Source organism: Macaca fascicularis, chromosome 8 (genome assembly GCF_037993035.2).
Source record: "Macaca fascicularis isolate 582-1 chromosome 8, T2T-MFA8v1.1".
Taxonomy (NCBI): Eukaryota; Metazoa; Chordata; class Mammalia; order Primates; family Cercopithecidae; genus Macaca; species Macaca fascicularis.
The window spans coordinates 42,948,006-42,972,558 of NC_088382.1; the positions used below are offsets into that span (position 1 = coordinate 42,948,006).

A 24,553-nucleotide genomic window follows, 5' to 3' on the forward strand; every position below is an offset into this window, starting at 1 on the left:
TATTTTCTGTTTTAATCTCCTCAACTCTGTTCCTCTTTTACCTTCACCAGAAGATTCTCTATGACTGCGTTACCTTTACACTCTTCTTTCACCCCATATGAATTTAAAGGAAATGCCCTTACCCAATTCTGATTTTGTCTGGTAGATTGATGGGCCTTTTTTCAGAGACCCTACTGGCTTCTATTAAGCTAGGTTTGCAGTTGTTTCCCTGCAAACTATTGAATCAGGCCTTCTGCCCAACAGGCAGAATTCAATGCTCTTACCCGAGTTTACCTGTTGGCCAAAGATAAAACTGCAAACATTTACACAGATAGCAGGTATGCTTTTTGGGTTGCTCATGATTTTGGAATTCTCTGGAAACAGAGGATTTCTAACCTCTTCTGGACTGCTCATCAGAAATAGAGACCACATTTTGTTATTTCTTGATGCCATTCAAGTTCCTAGGGCTCTGGTCATATTAAAATTCAAGGCAATTCCTTTTGACATACCGAAAACAGCAAAGACAAACATCTAGCTGAGAGTGCAGCTAAGTCTGCAGCCTTAAACCACACCTCTTCTGTTATGACTGTCTTAATCCAGACTCCATCCTTACATCCTGTTCTAAAAACCTCTTGAAACAACATCTCAAAAAAGTGCTCAGAACTTGAAAAGGAAAATTAGACAAAACGAGGCTGTATCTATAATCCCAGATCCCAACTATGGGCTAACCCTAACAGACATTCAGTCCTTCTAGAAAATTTACCAAGGGTCACTCTTACTTTTGTATATAACCCCACCATTAGAGTTCTGACCAAAGGATCCAATGGTGTAAACAGTGCTGTTGGGGATTCTCCCTGGTGATTGCTTCTCAAGTTAATATATTAGGCAAAATTCACTCTTATACAATGCAGGGAAGTCCTTAAGGGCTACCTCAGGCAAATTCCCATTGCGAAAAGGGCCTTTCTAAAACTGACTACTGACTTTATCCAATATTCCCTTTCTCAGTGATACAAATATGTACTTGTCATGATAGATATGTAGTTTTACAGCGGGAAAGCTTTCTCCTGCAGACAAGCCACAGTGCTGCCAGTAGCCAAAGTACTTCATGAGAAAATTACCTATGGAGTTCCACCAAGTTCCATAGTGATCAGGGAACTCATTTTACTGGCCAAGCATTAAAATGAGTTGCTAATGTTTGGCCTATTCTATGACATTTCAGTGGTGCTTACCACACCCAATCTTTTGGGCGTGTAAAATGAACCAAGAGAATATTAAACTCAATTGGCTAAAATTACAACCAGCTTCAATCTGCCCGGGCCCGAAGCTCTTCCTCTGGTTTTGGTAATTGTGAAGTCTATCCCCACCAGAGTTGCTTTTCCCCTTTTGAGGTGGTCACAGGTCAATCCATATATTTAACCGAAGAAATATTTTCCCCTACTCAGATACAAGGAGATCTCCTGACCTGCTGCCAAGTCCTGGAGGACTTGTTAAGGCTCTAAAGACTAACAGCTGGTTGTGAGTCCCTTTACAGTCATCAACCAGGAGATGAACCCCAATATCATAATGTCCAGCCTAAAGACTTTATGTATTAGAAGAGATATTGCTGAATGACTCCCTCCAATCCCACTAGAAAGGTGCATTTCAAGTACACTTAATTAACCCATTGTGCTGCTAAGATACAGGTCATTAACTCCTGAGTACATATATCTCACCTAAAAACAACACCAGACTCTGCTGAGAACTGGACTTCAGCATCAATATCTGACACTAAGCTCAGGTTGACTAAAGCTTCAATGCCAAGACAAGAAAAGGATGACAACTGAGGTAGACTGCCCTCTTACAAAACTCCAGGCCTATATGGTCTGGATGAATCAACGTTTATATTTACCTTATAATATTCATTGTTCTTATCACTTTAGGAGTTTTCATGATTGTTACTATCCACTGTAAAATAGAACACTTATCTTTGCTTTACTTATTCTAAACTAACGTGCCCAGTCTTTATGATTACTTTATAACTGTTTCCATTATTATAACATTAGCAATCTTATCTATCCTGGATATCTTACACCATGCTGGGATAGTTCCGTGTATTCCAATACTTAGACACCCATAAGCCTTTGCAAAACTAGAAGACTTTTTGCCTGGCTAAACTCTTTGTTCCAGAGCTTTGTGAATGGTTATGTTGATTAGTCCAGTTCAAAATACATTTTACTCTCTTCTTTATAACTGCGCCTTGGTCTCACTGCACAGACTGACACGGTAACACTTTGGCTAAGCTGCCCTAAAGTGTTGTTACAAAAAGAAACCTATCAGATGGTTAGATTCACCAATAACTTCCCACATTCATTCATGGTAAACATGTGACATTGACAATACTTGTCACTGACTTCTCATGTATCCTTAACATCACCACTTATCTGGACCAACTGCTTTCCCTGTTGACTCTGAGTCCAATCGCCTCAAGACTCAAATATTACCACTTCTTGGTTTAATTTGTCCCATGTTATTAATGTTAGAAATCCATTCTATACCAGTAGACCTCCTCGATCTTTAAACTACTGGATAGATAAATATAGTCTAGATTGAATAAAGAAAGGTATGTCCCTACTATTCAAATGATTCATGATTCAATTCAATACTGTCAACATTTACCAGGAATAAATTAATTAGTGAACACACCCTTGAGGGCATCGCTTGTGCCTTCACCAGGCTTTGTGTTTATATGGGACATAGGGTCTGATCTGCCTGGATAGGGATGGGCACACCATTGCCTCAACAGGTTACACATAAAAGGTTCAGACTTGCTTATGAAAAGACCCCTGCTCTCTCTTTATTATAAAACTAAAAGGTCTATGCTAACGGGATGTAAAGATAATATAGGTAAAAACATCCTAGAACTATTACTTCTAAGTGCTTGGGTTTATGTTACTAGAGATATAATTCAAAAACCTATCCACTACCATTGGTTAGATAGCTAATGACACTGTAGAAAGCCTTAGAGCGCAACAAAAAGTTTCTGAACTCCCTTGCTCAAGTAATACTAAATAATACGATTCCCTTAAATTTTCTCCTAACCAAACAGAGAAGAGTCTGCACAGTGGCCCATGTAACTGGTTACACTTACATCAACACCTCAGATAAAGTAGAGGTTCCTATAAAAAGAATTTCCAAACAAGCGAAATCGTTATGAGATATACAAACTACTGATCCTCTCCATCTATTTAGTAGGCTTCCTGTCAGACTGGAACATTCTTTTCACGCTGACATTCAAGTGCTTGTTATAATCACAGTCTTCATCATATTTTTCTTCCTAATAGTTAAATTACTTAAGCAACTGCTGTAAGTCTACTGTTAAAATCAGAATTATGGCAGCATAAGGTATTCAACTGATAGATAAAATAAACCTACAAACCTAGCTACAGTCTCATCCCTACAGTGCTGTTCTGATGCAGGAATGTGTATATGTATGAAGACAGCTGTGCTAGTTAAAAACAAGTGTTACAATCTCCCACTGTAACCCTGATGCCTATGACTTCCCTGTGTCACTGGAGTCTGTGAAGTATTTCACTGACAGGTACCAGCCACAAGCTTGTTTACTTAGTCTCCGTAAAACATTTTAATAATCTTCCTGCCAGACTGCAGTTTTCTCCCATCTCCAACAAAATATTTTTAACCTGTCTACCCTTTTCCCCTGCCTGGCCTAAGTTATACAGTTAGCTCTAAGTCTCTCTGCCACATGAGTCTCTTCAAGGGACTTGATATACTCAGAACAGGTAGCCATGCCACCCTGGCACCAATATGGGACACAGTGTAAATTGGTCATCAAGGCTGCCTACAGCAGGTTTCAACTAACAGGGAAAACAATGAATATAAATATTCCAACAGGCAGCCAAAATGGACTCCCTGTGGCTAAAATGAGATTTAGCAAAAAATAGAATCTCATCCGTAGCAGGATGGAGGATCAGTCACATATCCCAGTGTCATTAATTGCCATAAGATTTCTCTCTGGTAATTAAGCAGAAATAAACCCCTGAAAAGCATTCCTGAAACAACTGCAGCTGGGAAATTTCCCAGCTGACCCTGACAGGCTGCTAATGCTAGTCAACACCCCCAACACCCCCGATGCCTGCGCCTTGCAGTCCTGCCATACCTCCAGTTGAACAGACGACTGGTCATTTATTGATAAACAGCCACAAATCTCAAGTCAGTTTTAAGCAGTTTACAGAGACTATGCACAGACTATCTTTGTGTCCTATTGGTTCTTTTTGATGTAAAAAGCCAAATTCTGCCTCATTTTAATACTAAAACCCTACACCAAAGTGAACATTGAGTGCATGTTACATATATTTTCGCACACTGTGCAGGCACTTGACTTCCTTCACAAATATTCACAGATTTTCCCCAACCCTGCTTAATATGCAGGTAAGGCTGACTCTGTAAGATATGTATCAGCTCCCCCTTCCTTCTGCGGAACATGCACTTTTGATTTTCCCTGAAAGGGCATTTCCCAAGCTGTGGATTGCTTCTCTCTCTAAAGTAAAGTATCCTTTCTTTCCTCTGTGGACCTCACAGTCTTTTGTTCATAGATCATAGATGAGACTTCGGCCCACACATCAGTGGATAGGAGATGTTTTAAGATGGCATAAGGTATACAAGCAACAAACTGCCAAACCACCTAGGAATGAATCCAGCTATTTGGTTTGGTTTTGTGTGATGAGCCAGGAGAAAGGGTAAAGTGGTTGCTACAGACACTGGTTATCTGATCATGTGGCCATGAAACAAGAGCAGCTATGGCAGGTGGATAACGAACACCTTAGACCCTGGGGAGTCAAGAGTAGAAGGAGAAAAAATTAAAGTCTCAGCTCTCATTTGTGGGACAGTTGGGCTGACCCTGTCGACTCACCATGCGTTGGTGATCATCTTGTTCCGGGCTATCACCACTGTTCTTAACCTAGGTACTGGATACCCACCCCTATTAAGGAAACTTTTCTTAAGAAAACCTTAACCTGAGACCTTTCTCTTTTTTAATTTAAGGATCTTACTTTTTATTTCTATAGATTTAGGGGGTACAAGTGCAGTTTTGGTCACTTCTGGGCTTTTAGTTTACCCATGACCCAAATAGAGTACATTGTACCCAAAAGGTGTTTTCTTGTCCCTTACGCTCCTCCCACCTTCCCACCTTTCCAAGTCTCCAGTGCCTACTGTTCCACTCTCCATGCCCCTCTGTACATGATTTGTTGATGTTACAGGTAGGCAGCTGCTACCCAAGATAAAGTCCTGCACACTAATATAGTTTCCTTTAGCCACATCTTGTTAAATATGAATGTCTCCATTACTGTCAAGGAAAAGAAAGACTCTCTTGTGTATTTTGCTCAAGCCCATAGCTACGCCTCTGAATTATATGGCTTGCTGGACCTGTCAACTCAGTAATCGTCCTGGCAAAAACCATTAGTTATTACTCTGAACACTTTAGAAATAGATTTCCTCTCACAGGAAATAATAATTTCCCCCCACTACAAAATGCTGCTGAGAAAAAAAAATCAGACATAAATAAATGAAGGTGTACACCTCAAACATATCTAAAGATTCGATGCAATATATTTCAGGAGATCAGTCTACTTTGTTTTTGGTACCAACTGAAAAAAAAGTCAGAAATTTACAATAAAATTCAAAGGGCCCAAAATACTCAAGACAACTATGAACCAGAAAAACAGTGTGAAGAATATGCAATAAAATATCTCAAAAGTTAATAAGAAATGTGTATTTGTCCTGTGTCCAAGTGTTCTCATTGTTCAATTCCCACCTGTGAGTGAGAACATGAGGTGTTTGGTTTTCTGTCCTTGAGATAGTTTGCTCAGAATGATGGTGAACATCACACACTGGGGCTTGTTGTGGGGTGGGAGTGGGGGAGGGACAGCATTAGGAGATACACCTAATGTAAATGCCGAGTTAATGGGTGCAGCACAGCAACATGGCACATGTATACATATGTAACAAATCTGCACATTGTGAACATGTACCCTAGAACTTAAAGTATAATAATAAAAAAAAGAAATGTGTATTTATCAAGATAGTGTACTATTGGTACAAGAGGAACAAAAGCAGAAACATGCACATATGTTCACTTGATTGATGATCAAGGGTATGATTCAGTGTAATAAAGAAAGGACAGTCTTCAAATAAATTGTGAATATTTAATTTAATAACTGTATGTGTATATATGTGTGTATACACACACACACATAAACTACAAACTGATTGCATATCTAAATGAAAATGATAAAAGGTATGCCAAATATCTTGAGAAAAACAGAGCAACACACATTAAGTCCTATGTGTTATCTGTAAGTATTTGCTGCATGGCAAATACTTAGAGGCTTAAAACAATGGGTCATTTATTATTTTATGTTTTCTTTGGGTCAGGAATGCAGGTGTGGCTTACATGGCCAATTATGGCTTAAGATCTCCCACACAGTATTGTTAAGATGAAGCTCTCCTGGTTCTGAGTGCTGTTTAATTCATGAATTATACTGTGCTTCAATAAACTGCTATATTTCTCTAAAGTTTTTCTTTTCACAAATGGAAGATATCTCTAAAAAAAGAACCAAATGGAAATTTTAAAGATATCAAATATTGCAATGAAAAATTAACTGGATCTCTTAATAAAAGGAAATATTAGTGGTCTTGAAATATAATAGTCAAATATATCCATATCAAAGCATGGAGTGAAAACTGAAGAGAAAAAAAAAAAGAGCTTCCATGAAGAAAGAGCAAAACTTTCACTAGTCAAACAAAAACATATTACGAAGCTGAAATAATGCAGTTTTCAATGGAAACACATTAATGTTTTAAGTAAATTGTTTACATAAAAATTATATTGAAGAAAGTGTAAGAATATGAAAGACATTTAACATATCAATCAGCATGAGAATATATAAATAAATAGAAAGGAAAAAGGTGGGGCATGGTGGCTCATGTTTGTAATCCCAGCACTTTGAGAGGCCGAGGCAGGTGGATAACCTGAGGTCAGAAGTTTGAGACTAGCCTGGCGAACATGGTGAAATCCTGTCTCTACTAAAAATACAAAAATTAGCTGGTGTGGTGGCAGGTACCTGTAATCCCAGCTACTCCAGAGGCTGAGGCAGGAGAATCGCTTGAACCCAGGAGCCGGAGGTTATAGTGAGCTGAGATCACACCACTGCACTCAAGCCTGGGCAACAAGAGCGAAACTCCGACTCCAAAAAAAAAGAAAAAAAAAAAAGGAGAAAATACAAATAAAATAAACCTTTCACAGGAAAGGACAGACATTTCACAGCAAAGAAAACTTACAGGGTTAGTAAAACTTTGAAGATATAATCAATGTTACCAGCAATTAAGGAAAGTCTAATTGAAACCACAAAGAGATAATATTTTACACAAATACACTGGCAAAAATGACAAAGTCTGGCAATATTATGTGCTAAATAGGGTATAAAATAAACAACCTGTTATACAGTAAACAGCCATTGGATGTGTTAATTAGCACATTTATTTTGAAATAAATTTCCCATTGCCAAGGGATCATCCACCCACTTGATCACCCAGAAATTCTACATCTAAGTGTGTAGCCAGAAGATGCTTATGTACATCAAGAGTTAAATACAAGACATAATAAAACTCTTCAGAATGCGAGGGGGAAAAAAACCTATGAGCACTCCAACTGCTCATAAATAGAAAAAATCAGTAATTGTATATTTCCATACATACTGGATTATTACACAAAAAGTGAATAAATTAGTTGTGTCACACAAAATTACATGGATATTGTTAGTAATATAGGGGATGAAGAAAACAGTCCCAGAATATTAGGCTACATTTTTTAAATGGTCTAAAATTCAAAGCTAATAAAAACTATGCTCAAATTATAAAATGATATTGTTAAATTAAAAATATGGATAGAATTTACTTTTTGGATAGAGAAAAGGGTGAAAAATTAGGAATAGTTGGGCCATGGATGTATCATTATTGTATCATGTATATTATCATAAATGACAATGAACCAAAGACTATAATTAGTTTAATTCTTTGGAAGCAAGTTAACATAAATGAAATTGCTACAGATGCAAGTACTAAAATTAGGAGGTAAGAAAATAAATGAAAACACACATGTAACAACTTAGCCACCAATGTAGTCACTTTGGTGGAATGTAAGGGATGATTAGATGATGATATTATTGATGCTACTGATGTGTGAGGTACTAAAAAGCGATATTGCTACCATTGCTTCTAAAATGATAAAAATCTGTTTTTTTAAATTGATGTCACACTTACCCGGGGCTTAGACTCTAAACATTTCAAATTTAGGATAAGTCAGTTATTGCATGCCCCATATCTCTCTATCTTATATTTGAAAAAATAGTAAATATTTTTTAAAAATTTCCTCCTTATATATATCATATCTATATCTATAGACTCCATAAAAAATAAACACAAAACATAATGAAAGAACAAATCTTTGGATAACCTGTAAGCTTTGCCACTAACCTTTCTATAGCCACAATCACACTGCTCTGTAGGTTCCAAAATTCCATTGCCACAAGTTGCAGATTTTTGGTAAGTCATTTCTGAAATTGTTTTATCCTGAAAACATTTAAGTTCAGGCTGCAGAACTATCTGTTTAAATTCATCCATGCTGCAACTGCTAAAAAACTTCATACCATGGGATCGTCTAAAATTAAATTGTACTTCTTAGATAAATGTACTAAAAGAATCAAAGTAATACTCCTCAACAAAGTACTACGAATTCTGAACTACTTCAATTAGAGAAGAGCCAAAAGGAGAAGAGGGTGCTTTTATTTTTAATACAGGTGATAAGCAAAAAATAAATTATTTTGTATTGTAATTTGATATGATAGACACTGAGAGAGTAAAGAAAGTTAAAATGGTAATGCACTTAATAATATTTGGTACACAATAAGCTCCATTTGGGTATATCCTATTATCGTCAACATTAAGAAACAAAATTTGGTTGATTGCACTAATGAAAAATCATAGTTACTTGTTCTTTGTTAAAATTAATCAAAAAAGTTATTCCAATACTTAGGTATGTAAATTGTACAAATTCTAGATTCCTTTTACTTTGTTTTAATTTTTGTATTTCTACACATTTAAGTATACTGCTTAATGTGTAATTTTGTGTAATTTTGTAATAATCTCAAACAAAAGAAATAATGCAAATATAGCCCCCAAAATAAATTTTGTTTTCTGAAACAGATAAGAGGCCAACAATGTGTTCTGCGAACACTAGATACATCTATATAGTTCTTACATAGAAATGGGTTATTCTACCTCAGCACTCTGGACCCTTCAAAATCATAAAATAAAGATGTATTATTAATATCTAATCCTTGAACTCCATTCAGATTTTCCCAAACATCACAGTCCTAGCATTTTATAGCAAAAGAATCCAGTTCAGAATCAAGCATTGCAAAATTCTCATGTCTTCTTAGTTCTCACATCTCCTTAGTTTAGTTGCTTTTCAAACTGCTTACTACCTAGGTACTATTTCATCTGATGACGCTGAACAGTTTTTCAATTAATGCAAGTAGACTATTGTAAGGTAATCATTAGCATCCACTTTTTCTCTAAATAATATCATTGAATGTAGAACTGTTAAGCACATTTTCTACAACATTCTATACTTTCTTTAATGTCTTAAATAAGCATATTTGTATCTAAAAAAATTTCTTAAATTATATTGCAAGAGGTTCTACATCAAGGAATACTAGAAATATTTCTTAAGAGAAAACATAGAGTTGATAAAAACAACTCCTTACATCGCATCAGGATTCATTATGCATGTAGGTCCTGGACAGTAACAATTGTAGATATCATCATATGTCAATCCCAGATTAATTCCAAGCAACTGTGCCATAACAACTGAAAAGGCCTCTACAGTGATTTTCTTTGGATACTAAATAGAAACAAACAAACAAAAACTCAGATTTATTGCCTAAGATTTTTTTGTTCATTTCTTTGATCTTGTCAAATGTTTCTGGCCACACTGCATAAATGCAAGTGCAAATTTTAAAAACTGCTATTTATTTACTTAGAAATAAATTATTTCTAACTATTTACTTAGAAATAAAAATATGTACAATTTTCTACTCCTTTTGAGTGACAATATGTTTAATCAAAATGGCATTGACCTAAAATAAGAATAATTCAATCATATATTTTTATGACGTACTATTCAATTTAATTTCAGCAAATTTCAGAAAACATTCTGAGAAGTGGGAAGATTATTTTAGTAACTACAATATTTCTCAAGAGAACACTTGGAAAAGATATACAGATTTTGGAGAGTTGAACTGGCAATCAGTTTTGACCTCAGAAACAATTTGCGAAGAGTCAATTAATTTTTTAAAGTAGAATAATATAATATCTTACCAGTAGCATTTCTACAAACTTCCAGAAACCTTGTCATTACCTCTATATTTTTTCCTATTTCTGAACATCATATAGTGAAAATAATACCACATATAGTCTTCTAGTAAGGGTTTCTCTCACCACAAATTTAAGGATTTTCCACATCTTACTGTGGTTTATTATTTAAATCACTGGGTAGTATTCCGTTGTATGGATGTTCTAAAGTTTGCTCATCCATTCACCTGTTAAAGGATATCTAAGCTACTTCCAATCTGTGACAATTATGAATAAAGCTAAAAACACATATGTGAAATTTTTTTGGTGGATAAAAGTTTTTAACTCATTTAGGTAAATACTAAGGAGGATGATTGCTGGATCATATAGCAAGGGTAAGTTGAGTATTGTAAGAAACTGTGAAACTGTTATCCACAGTGGATATCATTCACATTTCTGTCAATAATAAATGACAGTTCCTGTTGGTCTCACAGAATTTGGTGCTTCCCATTTTTAATGTTGACTGTGACTGGTAAGCTACTTTCTTGTCTTTTTCCTGATCTAAGTAGTAACGTGTTATTTACTCAAAATATGTTGTTTCCTGGTTTTTTTTTTTTTTTGGATGCTCTCTTTAAGTTAAATAAGTTCCCCTGTATTTTTAGTTTGCTGAGTGTTTATTATAAATAGTCTCAGATTTGTTTTTTCTGAATCTACTACTAGAATCATATAATTTTTCTTTTTTAGTCTATTAATATAATGGAGGACATTATTTTATATTCATATGATAAACCAACCATGCATATCTGGGATAAATCACATATATATGTACATTATTGCTATATATATGTATGTTACATACATTATGCACACACTTTTGTCGCCCAGGGCTGAAGTGCAATGGCGCGATCTTGGCTCACCATAGCCTCTGCCTTCTGGATTTAAGCCATTCTCCTGCCTCAGCCTCCCGAGTAGCTGGGATTTTAGGCATGCACCACTATGCCACCATGCCCGGCTAACTTTTTAAATTTTAGTAGAGATGAGGTTTCACCATGTTGGCCAGGCTGGTTTTGAACTCCTGACCTCAGGGGATCCACCCACCTCGGCCTCCCAAAGGGCTTGGATTACAGACGTGAGCCACTGCACCCGGCTCTGGTTTTAATTTCACATAGCTGAAAGAGGTACTGAAGTAGAAAAACCACTGACACAATCCCTCGTCAATCTTGTGGCAGCAGTGGCATGGTGCAAAGAGCATTTCTTTGTGCTGGTGAGAGGAGAGTGCAGCAATTGTGAGGCATTGAACTCAGTGCTGCACTGTTATAGCAGAAAACAAAACTGGGCCAAACTCAGCTGATGCCCACCTATGGAAGGAGTATTCAAACCAGCCCTAGCCAGAGAGGAATTGCTGATCTCAGTGGTTGGAACTTGAGTTCCTACAAGACTCACCACCATGGGCTAAAGTGCTCTAGGGCCCTAAATAAACTTGAAAGGCAGTCTAGGCCACAAGGACTGCAATTCTAGGTGAATCCTAGTGCTGAACTGGGTCCAGAGCCAGTAGACTGGGGGCACATGGCCTATTGAGATACCAGCTGGTGTGACTAAGGGAGTGCTGGCATCACCTCATCCCTAACCCCAGGCTGCAGAGCTCACAGCTCCAAAAGAGACCCCTTCCCTCTGCTTGAGGAGGGGAACGGAAAGAGTAGGGAAGGCTTTGTCTTGCATTTTGGATGCCAGCTCAGCCACAGCAGGATAGGGCACCAGTCAGAGTCCTGAGGACCACTTTTTAGGCCTTAGTTCCTGGATATCATTTCCAGAAGGAACCACTGCCTTGAAGGGATGGACCCAGTCCTGAAAAACATCATCACCTGCTAACTGAAGAGTCTTTGAGACCTGAATAACCAGCAGTGATACCCAGGGAGTGTGCCATGGGTGTTGGGTGAGCCTGTGAGACTTGCTGGCTTTGGGTGAGACTACATTCTCAGCTGTGGTGGCAACAGGGCAAGACTCCTTTGCTTGAGAAAAGTGGAGGGAAAAGTAAAGGGAACTTTGTCTTGCACGTTATGTAGCACCTCAGCCACAGGGCAGCAGACCACCAAGCAGGCTCTCCGGGTCCCTGATTCATTTCTGGACCTGCCCAAGGCCAGAGGAGAGCCCAGTGCCCTGAAGGATGAGTCCCAGGTCAGGCAGCATTCACCACCAGCTGACTGAAGAGCCCTTGGGCATTAAGGGAACATTAGCAGTAGTCTGGCAGTGCTCTCCATGGGCCTGTGTTGGTGACGGCAATGGGGTGACGCTCCTCACCCAGTTTGTCCATACATGACAAACAATATGCTCCTGAATAACCAGTGGGTCAATGAAGAAATTAAGATGGATATTGAAAAATTTCTTTAAACAAATAATAATGGAAAAATGACATACCAAAACCTGTGGGATATAGTAAAAGCAGTATGAAGAGGGAAATTTATAAGTATGCACACCAAAAAAGAAGTAAAACTTCAAGTAAACAACCTAATTTGTGTCTTAAAGAACCAGAAAAGCAAGAGCAAACCAAATCCATAATTAGTAGAAGAAAAGAAATACTAAAGATCAGAGCAGAAACAAATGAAATTGAAATGAAGAAAATAATATAAAAGATCAAAGAAACAAAAAGTGGTCTTTTGAAAAGTTAAACTAAATTGACAGACCTTTAGCCAGACTAAGAAAAAAAAAAAAAAGAGAGAGAAGATCCAAATAAATAAAATCAGAGATGAAAAAGGAGACATTACCACTGATACCACAGAAATTCAAAGGATCATTAGTGGCTACTATGAGCAACTATATGCCAATAAAATGAAAATCTAGAAGAAATGGACATATTCCTAGAAACATACAACCTACCAAGATTGGACCATGAAGAAATCCAAATCCTGAACAGACCAATAACAAGTAACAGATCGAAGTGATAATAAAATGCCTTCCTGGAGAGAAAAGGCCAGGACTTGATCGCTGCACTGCTGAATTCTACAAAACATTTACGAAGAACTAATACCAATCTTACTCAAACAATTCTGAAAACCAGAGTAGAAAGGAATACTACCAAACTCATTCTATGAGGCTAGTACTACCTTGATACCAAAACCAAAGACACATTGAAAAAAGAAACCTACAGGCCAATATCTCTGATGAATATTAACCCAAAATTTCTTAACAAAATACTAGCAAACCAGATTAAACAGTGCATTAAAAAGATAATTCTTCATGTCCAAGTGTGGTTTATCCCTGGGATGCAAGGATGGTTGAACAGATGCAAATCAATCAATGTGCTACATCTTATCAATGGAAATCAAGGACAAAAACCATGTGATTATTTCAACTGATGTTGAAAAAGCCTTTGATCAACTTCAAAATCTCTTCGTGATAAAAATACTCAAAAGCGGGGGTGCACCCAAGATGGCTAAATAGGAACAGCTCCAGCCTCCAGCTCACAGCGTTAGTGACACAGAAGACAGGTGATTTCTGCATTTTCAACTGAGGTACCGGGATCATCTCACTGGGGAGTGCCGGACAATCGGTGCTGGTCAGCTGGTGCAGCCCGAACAGTGAGAGCTGAAGCAGGGCGAGGCATTGCCTCACCTGGGAAGTGCAAGGGGGAAGAGAATCCGTTTTCCTAGCCAAGGGAAACTGAGACACACAACACCTGGAAAATCGGGTAACTCCCACCCTGATACTGCGCTTTACCAAGGGTCTTAGCAAATGGCACACCAGGATATAATATCCCACAGCTAGCCCGGAGGGTCCCACAACAACGGAGCCTCCCTCATTGCTAGCACAGCAGTCTGAGATCTAACTGCAAGGCGGCAGTGAGGCTGGGGAAGGGGTGGCAGCCATTGCTGAGGTTTAAGTGGGTAAACAAAGCCACTGGGAAGTTTGAATTGGGTGGAGCCCACTGCAGCTCAAGGAGGCCGGCCTGCCTCTGTAGACTCGTCCTCTGGGAACAGGGCATAGCTAAACAAAAAGCAGCAGAAACCTCGGAAGAGGTAAATGCCCCTGTCTGACACTTTGGATCTCCCAGCATGGAGGTTGAGATCTGAGAACAGACAGACTGTCTGCTAAAATGGGTCCCTGACCCCTGAGTAGCCTAACTGGGAGACATCCCCCACTAGGTACAGACTGACACCTCACACCTCACACAGTGGGGTACACCCCTGAGACAAAACTTCCAGAGCAAAAATCAGACAGCAACACTCACTGTTCAGTAATATTCTATCTTCTGCAGCCTCTGCTGCTGATACCCAGGCAAACAGGGTCTGGAGTGGACAACAGGCAAACTCCAACAGACCTACAGCTGAGGGTCCTGACTGTTAGAAGGAAAACTAACAAACAGAAAGGACACCCACACCAAAACCCCATCAGTACATCATCATCATCAAAGACTAGAGGCAGATAAAACCACAAAGATGGGGAAAAAGCAGGGCAGAAAAGCTGGAAATTCAAAAACTCAGAGCGCATCTCCCCCTCAAAGGAATGCAGCTCATCACCAGCAATGGAACAAAGCTGGACAGAGAATGACTTTGAGGAGCTGAGAGAAGAAGGCTTCAGTCCATCAAACTTCTCAGAGCTAAAGGAGGAACTACATTACCAGCACAAAGAAACTAAAAACCTTGAAAAAAGAATGGATGAACAGATAACTAGAATAATCAATGCAGAGAAGACCTTAAAAGAACTGATAGAGATGAAAACCATAACAGGAGAAGTACGTGACAAATGCACAAGCTTCAGTAACCGACTCGATCAACTGAAAGAAAGAGTATCAACGATTGAAGATCAAATGAATGAAATGAAGCAAGAAGAGAAGTGTGGAGAAAAAAGAGTAAAAAGAAATGAATAAAGCCTCCAAGAAGTATGGGATTATGTGAAAAGACCAAATCTACGTCTGATTGGTGTGCCTGAAAGTGAGGGGGAAAATGGAACCAAGTTGGAAAACACTCTTCAGGATATCATCCAGGAGAACTTCCCCAACCTAGTAAGGCAGGCCAACATCCAAATTCACGAAATACAGACAATGCCACAAAGATACTCCTCGAGAAGAGCAACTCCAAGACACATAACTGTCAGATTCACCAAAGTTGAAATGAAGGAAAAAATCTTAAGGGCAGCCAGAGAGAAAGGTCGGGTTACCCACAAAGGGAAGCCCATCAGACTAACAGCAGATTTCTCGGCAGAAACTCTCTAAGCCAGAAGAGAGTGGGGGCCAATATTCAACATTCTTAAAAAAAAGAATTTTCAACCCAGAATTTCATATCCAGCCAAACTAAGTTTCATAAGTGAAGGAGAAATAACATCCTTCACAGACCAGCAAATGCTTAGAGATTTTGTCACCACCAGGCCTGCCCTACAAGAGATCCTGAAGGAAGCACTAAGCATGGAAAGGAACAACAGGTACTAACCATTGCAAAAACATGTCAAAATGTAAAGTCCATCAATGCTAGGAAAAAACTGCATCAACTAGCAAGCAAAATAACTAGCTAATATCATAATGACAGGATCAAGTTCACACATAACAATATTAACCTTGAATGTAAATGGACTAAATGGTCCAATTAAAAGACACAGACTAGCAAAGTGGATAAAGAGTCAAGACCCATCAGTTTGCTGTATTCAGGAGCCCCATCTCACATGCAGAGACACACATAGGCTCAGAATAAAGGGATGCAGGAAGATCTACCAAGCAAATGGAAAACAAAAATAGCAGGGTTGCATTCCTAGTCTCTGATAAAACAGACTTTAAACCATCAAAGATCAAAAGAGACAAAGAAGGCCATTACATAATGGTAAAGGGATCAATTCAACAGGAAGAGCTAACTATCCTAAATATATATGCACCCAATACAGGAGCACCCAGATTCATAAAGCAAGTCCTTAGAGACTTACAAAGAGACTTAGACTCCCATACAATAATAACGGGAGACTTTAACACCCCACTGTCAACATTAGACAGATCAATGAGACAGAAAGTTAACAAGGATATCCAGGAATTGAACTCAACTCTCCACCAAGCGGACCTAATAGACATCTACAGAACTCTCCACCCCAAATCAACAGAATATACATTCTTCTCAGCACCACATGACACTTATTCCAAAATTGACCACATCATTGGAAGTAAAGCACTCCTCAGCAAATGTAAAAGAACAGAAATGATAACAAACTGTCCCTCAGACCACAGTACAATAAAACTAGAACTCAGGGCTAAGAAACTCAATCAAAACCGCTCAACTACATGGAAACTGAATAACTTGCTCCTGAATGACTACTGGGTACATAACGAAATGAAGGCAGAAATAAAGATGTTCTTTGAAAGCAATGAGAACAAAGATACAACATACCAGAATCTCTGGGACACATTTAAGGAGTGTGTAGACAGAAATTTATAGCACTAAATGCCCACCAGAGAAAGCAGGAAAGATCTAAAATTGACACTCTAGCATCGCAATTAAAAGAACTAGAGAAGCAAGAGCAAACACATTCAGAAGCTAGCAGAAGGTGAGAAATAACTATGATCAGAGCAGAACTGAAGGAGATAGAGACCCAAAAAACCCTCAAAAAAATCAATGAATCCAGGAGTTGGTTTTTTGAAAAGATCAACAAAATTGACAGACCACTAGCAAGACTAATAAAGAAGAAAAGAGAAGAGAATCAAATAGACGCAATAAAAAATGATAAAGGGGATATCACCACCGACCCCACAGAAATACAAACTACCATCAGAGAATACTATAAACACCTCTATGCAAATAAACTAGAAAACCTAGAAGAAATGGGTAATTTCCTGGACGCTTACACTCTCCCAAGACTAAACCAGGAAGAAGTTGAATCCCTGAATAGACCAATAGCAGGCTCTGAAATTGAGGCAATAATCAATAGCCTACCAACCAAAAAGTGTCGAGGACCAGATGGATTCACAGCCGAATTCTACAGAGGTACAAGGAGGAGTTGGTACCATTCCTTCTGAAACTATTCCAATCAATAGAAAAAGAGGGAATCCTCCTTAACTCATTTTACGAGGCCAACATCATCCTGATACCAAATCCTGACAGAGATACAACACAAAAAAGAGATTTTTAGACGAATATCCCTGATGAATGTCACTGCAAAAATCCTCAATAAAATACTGGCAAACAGAATCCAGCAGCACATCAAAAAGCTTATCCACCATGATCAAGTGGGCTTCATCCCTGGGATGCAAGGCTGGTTCAACATACGCAAATCAATAAACGTCATCCAGCATATAAACAGAACCAAAGACAAAAACCACATGATTATCTCAATAGATGCCCTTCATGCTAAAAACTCTCAATAAATTTGGTATTGATAGAATGTATCTCAAAATAATAAGAGCTATTTATGACAAACCCACAGCCAATATCATACTGAATGAGCAAAAACTGGAAGCATTCCCTTTGAAAACTGGCACAAGACAGGGATGCCCTCTCTCACCACTCCTATTTGACATAGTGTTGGAAGTTCTGGCTAGGGCAATCAGGCAAGAGAAAGAAATAAAGGGTATTCACTTAGGAAAAGAAGTCAAATTGTCCCTGTTTGCAGATGACATGATTGTATATTTAGAAAACCCCATCATCTCGGTCCAAAATCTCCTTAAGTTGATAAGAAACTTCAGCAAAGTCTCAGGATACAAAATCAATGTGCAAAAATCACAAGCATCTTACATACCAGTAACAGAAAACAGAGAGCCAAATCATGAATGAACTTCCATTCCCAATAGCTTCAAAGAGAATAAAATACCTAGGAATCCAATTTACAAGGGATGTGAAGGACCTCTTCAAGGAGAACTACAAACCACTGCTCAGTGAAAGGAAAGAGGACACAAATAAATGGAAGAACATACCGTGCTCATGGATAGGAAGAATCAATATCGTGAAAATGGCCATACCACCCAAGGCAATTTATAGATTCAACGCCATCCCCATTAAGCTACCAATGACTTTCTTCACAGAATTGGAGAAAACTGCTTTAAAGTTCATATGGAACCAGAAAAGACCCCGCATTGCCAAGACTATCCTAAGCCAAAAGAACAAAGCTAGAGGCATCACGCTGCCTGACTTCAAACTGTACTACAAGGTTACAGTAACCACAACAGCATGGTACCGGTACCAAAACAGAGATATAGACCAATGGAACAGAACAGAGTCCTCAGAAATAATACCACACATCTACAGCCATCTGATCTTTGATAATCCTGACAAAAACAAGAAATGGGGAAAGGATTCCCTATTTAATAAATGATGCTGGGAAAAGTGGCTAGCCATAAGTAGAAAGTTGAAATTGGATCCTTTCCTTACTTGTTATATGAAAATTAATTCAAGATTGACTAGAGACTTAAATGTTAGACCTAAAACCATAAAAACCCTAGAAGAAAACCTAGGTAATATCATTCAGGACATAGGCATGGGCAAGGACTTCATGTCTAAAACACCAAAAGCAATGGCAACAAAAGCCAAAATTGACAAATGGGATCTCATTAAACTAAAGAGCTTCTGCACAGCAAAAGAAACTACCATCAGAGTGAACAGGCAACCTACAGAATGGGAGAAAATTTTTGCAATCTACTCATCTGACAAAGGACTAATATCCAGAACCTACAAAGAACTCAAACAAATTTACAAGAAAAAAACAAACAACCCCATCAAAAAGTGGGCAAAGGATATGAACAGACTTTCCCAAAAGAAGACATTCATACAGCCAACAGACACATGAAAAAATGCTCATCATCACTGGCCATCAGAGAAATGCAAATCAAAACCACAATGAGATACCATCTCACACCAGTTAGAATGGCAATCATTAAAAAGTCAGGAAACAACAGATGCTGGAGAGGATGTGGAGAAATAGGAACACTTTTACACTGTTGGTGGGACTGTAAACTAGTTCAACCATTGTGGAAAACAGTGTGGTGATTCCTCAAGGATCTAGAACTAGAAATACCATTTGACCCATCCATCCTGTTACTGGGTATATACTCAAAGGATTATAAGTCATGCTGCTATAAAGACACATGCACATGTATGTTTATTGTGGCACTATTCACAACAGCAAGGACTTGGAGTCTACCCAAATGTCCATCAGTAACAGACTGGATTAAGAAAATGGGGCACATATACACCATGGAATACTATGCAGCCATTAAAAAGGATGAGTTCGTGTCCCTTGTAGGGATATGGATGCAGCTGGAAACCATCATTCTCAGCAAACTATGCCAAGAACAGAAAACCAAATACCGCATGTTCTCACTCATAGGTGGGAATTGAGCAATGAGAACACTTGGACACAGGAAGGGAAGCATCACACACTGGGTCCTATTGTGGGGAGTGGGTCGGGGGGAGCATTAGGAGATATACCTAATGTAAATGATGAATTAACGGGTGCAGCACACCACCATGGCACATGTATACATATGTAACATACCTGCACGTTGTGCACATGTACCCTAGAACTTAAAGTATAATAATAATAAAAAAATACTCAAAAGCTGGTGTAGAAGAAGCAGGCCTCAAAATGATAAAAGCCATATATGACAGACCCACAGTTAGTACCATGCTCACTGAGGAAAAACTGAAAGCCTTTCCTCTGTGATCTGGAATATGAAAAGGACACTCACTTTCTCCACAATTATTCAACATAGTACTGAAAGTCCTAGCTAAAGCAATCAGACAAGAAATAAAGGGCATCCAAATTGAAAAATGAAAAGTCAAATTATCCATGTTTGAAGATGATATAATCTTATATTTGAGAAAACCTAAAGATTCCATGAAAAAACTATTAGAATTGATAAACAAATTCAGTAAATTTGTAGGATACAAAATCGACAAACAAAAAATCAGTAGCATTTCTATGTACCAACAGAAAATAATCTGGAAAATAACATTTTAAATGTGATAACATTTTCAATAGCCACCAATAAAATTAAATACCTAGAAATTAACCAAAGAAGTGAAAGATCTCAGTAAGGGAAACTACAAAGTATAAAACGCTGATGTAAGCAATTGAAGGTTGGGCGCGGTGGCTCACGCCTGTAATCCCAGCACTTTGGGAGGCTGAGGCCGGCGGATTACCAGGTCAGGAGATCAAGACCATCCTGGCTAACACGGTGAAACCCCATCTCTACTAAAAATACAAAAAAATTAGCTGGGCGGGGTGGCGGGCGCCTGTAGTCCCACCTACTGGGAGGCTGAGGCAGGAGAATGGCGTGAACCCGGGAGGCGGAGCTTGCAGTGAGCCGAGATCGCGCCACCACACTCCAGCCTGGGCGACAAAGAGAGACTCCGTCTCAAAAAAAATAAAAAAATAAAAATAAAAAAGACAAGGAGGTCTCAGGCAGCCATGCCACAAAAGCCAATAGTCATTTATAATGGGCCAGGCGCGGTGGCTCACGCCTGTGATACCAGCACTTTGGGAGGCAGAGGCAGGCGGATCACGAGGTCAGGAGATCGAGACCATCCTGCCTAACACGGTGAAACCCCGTCTCTACTAAAAAATACAAAAAACTAGCCGGGTGAGGTGGGAGCGCCTGTAGTCCCAGCTACTCGGGAGGCTGAGGCAGGAGAATGGCGTGAACCTGGGAGGTGGAGCTTGCAGTGAGCTGAGATCAGGCCAATGCACTCCAGCCTGGACTACAAAGTGAGACTCAGTCTCAAAAAAAAAAAAGAAAAAAGAAAAGAAATTGAAGTGGAAAGAAAAAAATGAAAAGGTATTCCATGTTTATGGCTTGGAATAATCCATATTGCTAAAATGCCCATACTACCCAAAACAATCTCCAGATTCAATGCAAACCCTCTCAAAATACCGATGACATGATTCACAGAAATAGAAAAAAAAATCCGACAATATATATGGAACCACAGAAGTCCCAGAATAGGCAAAGCCAAAATAACAAAGTTGGGGGAATTACATTACCTGACTACAAATTATGCTACATAGCTACAGTAACCAAAATAGCATGGTACTGGCATAAAAGCAGATATTTAGACCAATCGAACAGAATAGAGGACCCAGAAACAAATCCACACAGCTACAGTGAACTCATTTTTGACAAAGGTGCCAAGAACATACATTGGGGAGAAAACAGTCTCTTCAATAAATGGTGCTAGGAAAACTGGATATCCATGGGCAGAAAAATTAAACTAGACTCCTATCTCCCACCATACACAAAATTCAAATAAAAATGAATTAAAGTCTTAAATCTAAAACCTCAAACTATTTAACTACTAAAAAATTTAGAGAAATTAGAGAAATTCATGAAAGGATGAATCCGTTCATGGATTAAAGTATAAACAGGCTATCCTAAGAATGAGACTGGTGACTTTATAAGAAGAGGTGCCACGTGATGCCCTGTGTCACCTTGCAGCATTTTCATCAGCCACAAGCACTCACCAGATGTGGCCCCTTTACCTTAGACTTTGCAACTTCCACAACTATAAGGAATAAATTTCTCTAAAATTACACAGTTTAAGGTATTCTGTAATAAGAGATAGAAAATTGATTGTTAAGACAGTATTTATCCAAAAGTAATAGAATCAGAATATCCAGGAGATATATGTGCTTCCGTGTTTATTGCAGCATTATATACAGTAGCCAAGATATGGAAATAACCTAGACATCCATTGTCAGATGACAGGATAAAGAAAATGTGGTATATACTTACAATTAAATACATTTCAGTCATCAAAACAATGGAAATTCTGTCACGTGCTACAACATAGATTAACATTGAAGAGATTATGTTAAGTGAAATAAACCAGTCACAGAAAGAACATACTGTATGACTGCACTTATATGAGGAATATGAAGTTGTCGAATTGATGGAAACAGAAAGTTAAATGGTGGTTTCCAGGTGGTTAATGGGTATAGAGTTTCAGTTTTTTTTTAAAAAAATGTTCCAGAGATTTGTTTCACAACAGTGGGAATATACTTAACACTACTAAACTGTACTTTTGAAAATGGCTAGAGTTATACATTTTATGTTACCTGTTTTCACTCCCAGCAAGAAACCTCTTGAAAAATTACATTTGATTTCCCAAATCTAAAAATACAGTTTTCAAAGATTTATCAAAACAGTGTGAGAGATTACCAGAGCAATTCCTGTTGCAAACTTTGGATCGCATGCCATTCCATGATATGTTGCTCCCACATAAGTAGAATGGTTCCTATAACTGAATAATGAAATTTTTCTTGTGGATATGTGTATTTCAAAATAGCAGTAACTTACTCACATTTTATGAGTTGGATTTCTATATAAAGGTATGCTTTCTCCAAAACACAGAAATTACATATAATGTCTTATGCTTTCAGTCATTAAGATTTGGGTATCCCCTATAGTTCATACAAAGTTAAGTCCTAAAAGTTGTTTAACATTATCTAATACACAGCCCAAAACCTAGCAGTGCCTGATTCTTTCAAAAAATTAATCATCACTGGAAGGATATAATTAATTCCATGATATAAAAGTCAAAAGTGTTTATTGCTGTAATTTGTATATAGTAAACTAACTCCAAAAGTGTGAAGTAAGGTAGGACTGAAAGCGATAGAGATAAAATATGCATCAGATGTACGAAGAGAAAGAGAAGTAGGGTGTAGAAACTATCCTTACATATTTATATTGTAATATTTCTCTGCAATCCTAGAGACTCTTTATTCCAATACATTGATAAATATATTACACATATTGCTTAAGGTCTTTAAATTGGGTTTTTGATTTTTGCACATGAAGTAATCAAGTTAGTAAAATAAAAATATGTAAAGACTTTTGAAAGATACAGACCAAGTAGGTAAATAGCTATATCTTAGGTCAGTATAGAAATACCAGAACGAAACCACAGGGAGAATAAAGTAGTCTGTTTTAGTTTTTTATTAATATTTCATATTGTAAGAAGCATTTTATGCAATTATTGCATTCAATGAATTAACTTATATTTATGTAATGTTAAAGTGATCGTTTCAATTATTTACCAGTGAGAAGGTCTTTACAGAGAGGTATCATGTTTTTATCACAAGACTTTCCATTTTTCAGCTTATTACATTTCTATAAGTAAACAGTCTACTATGAGCTACTATGATTTAATTAGTGTCTTACATGGTTATTAGAATCTTAATATTTTACAGTTTGCCAACACAGTCTTGAGATAGCTTTTTAATAATTTTTGTTATATAAAATTTATATATAATTATGATAGCTAAGATAATTTGATCAAACCTTTCTAAATATGAATAAAGTACTTACATTAATAAGTATGTCATATCATGAGACCTTTGAAACAAAAGTTTTTGTTTCCAAAGCAAAAATCGCTGCAGTATTTCATCAGCATGACCACTTGTTGAAATCTTATTTTGATCTGACCAGATCTCCAAGGAAGACAGCATAACTGTTATATTAAGCTGGGAAAACATCTGAGAACAGAAATTACGTGTTTTACAATTTTGGGTAACCATAAATATGACATTACTTCTCAATATCTAATGCTAATATATTTAATTTACTATTTTTTGAAGATAAAATCATTGGTGGATAAAACTAGTGGTTGGGCTACATTTACATTTTTACTTTTTGTTAAAACGTAAATGCTATATATATGTACACAAACACAAACAATTTTACTTCATTAATTGCTATATTACTTACTTAAATATAAAATATAAATACTCACAGTATTGATAAGACCAAAGATTTGGAAAACTTTCTCAACTGCAACTGCCACTGCAGAGCCCATATAATCATACTGAAAGACAAATTTTGTTTCTTAATCATTAGTAAAAACAACTAACTATCACATTTTAAGTGGATTTAAATATAAACGTAAAAGTAACTCAGTGGTCAATTGAAGAGGCCCTAAATAGAATTAAAATATATCACAGCTTACCAGGTTTTAAACATCGGCCTAGTATTTTATAAATTAATCAATGATATTAAAATGAGGTAATTGTGATTATCTTCCTCTTTACAGATAAAGAAATTCAAAGTCAAAGTATTAAGGTATGAAGAGTGAATAACCTACTGGTTAGCCCGGTGTGGTGGCCGGCGCCTGTAATCCAAGTAGCTAGCTTTTAAAAAATTTAATTAATTAGTTAATTTAAAATTTCAATTTGTATATTGTTGTTTTTTATTGTCTTTGTCATTTATTTA

The 24,553-nt window shown here is 37.6% G+C and overlaps 1 protein-coding gene across 2 annotated transcripts in view; it reads right to left on the bottom strand.

Moving 5' to 3' along the window:
• LOC102123198 (A disintegrin and metallopeptidase domain 3) overlaps positions 1-24,553 on the bottom strand; it is an 86,468-nt gene that overhangs the window by 35,174 nt on the left and 26,741 nt on the right. For both annotated transcript variants that reach the window (XM_073999974.1, XM_045398176.2), the window contains 5 exons: positions 24,078-24,149; positions 23,654-23,820; positions 22,505-22,586; positions 9,798-9,934; positions 8,506-8,689 (listed from right to left, as the gene is read on the bottom strand). In XM_073999974.1, coding sequence (XP_073856075.1) covers positions 8,506-8,689; positions 9,798-9,934; positions 22,505-22,586; positions 23,654-23,820; positions 24,078-24,149 — 642 coding nt within the window. The remainder of the gene's footprint in view (positions 1-8,505; positions 8,690-9,797; positions 9,935-22,504; positions 22,587-23,653; positions 23,821-24,077; positions 24,150-24,553) is intronic.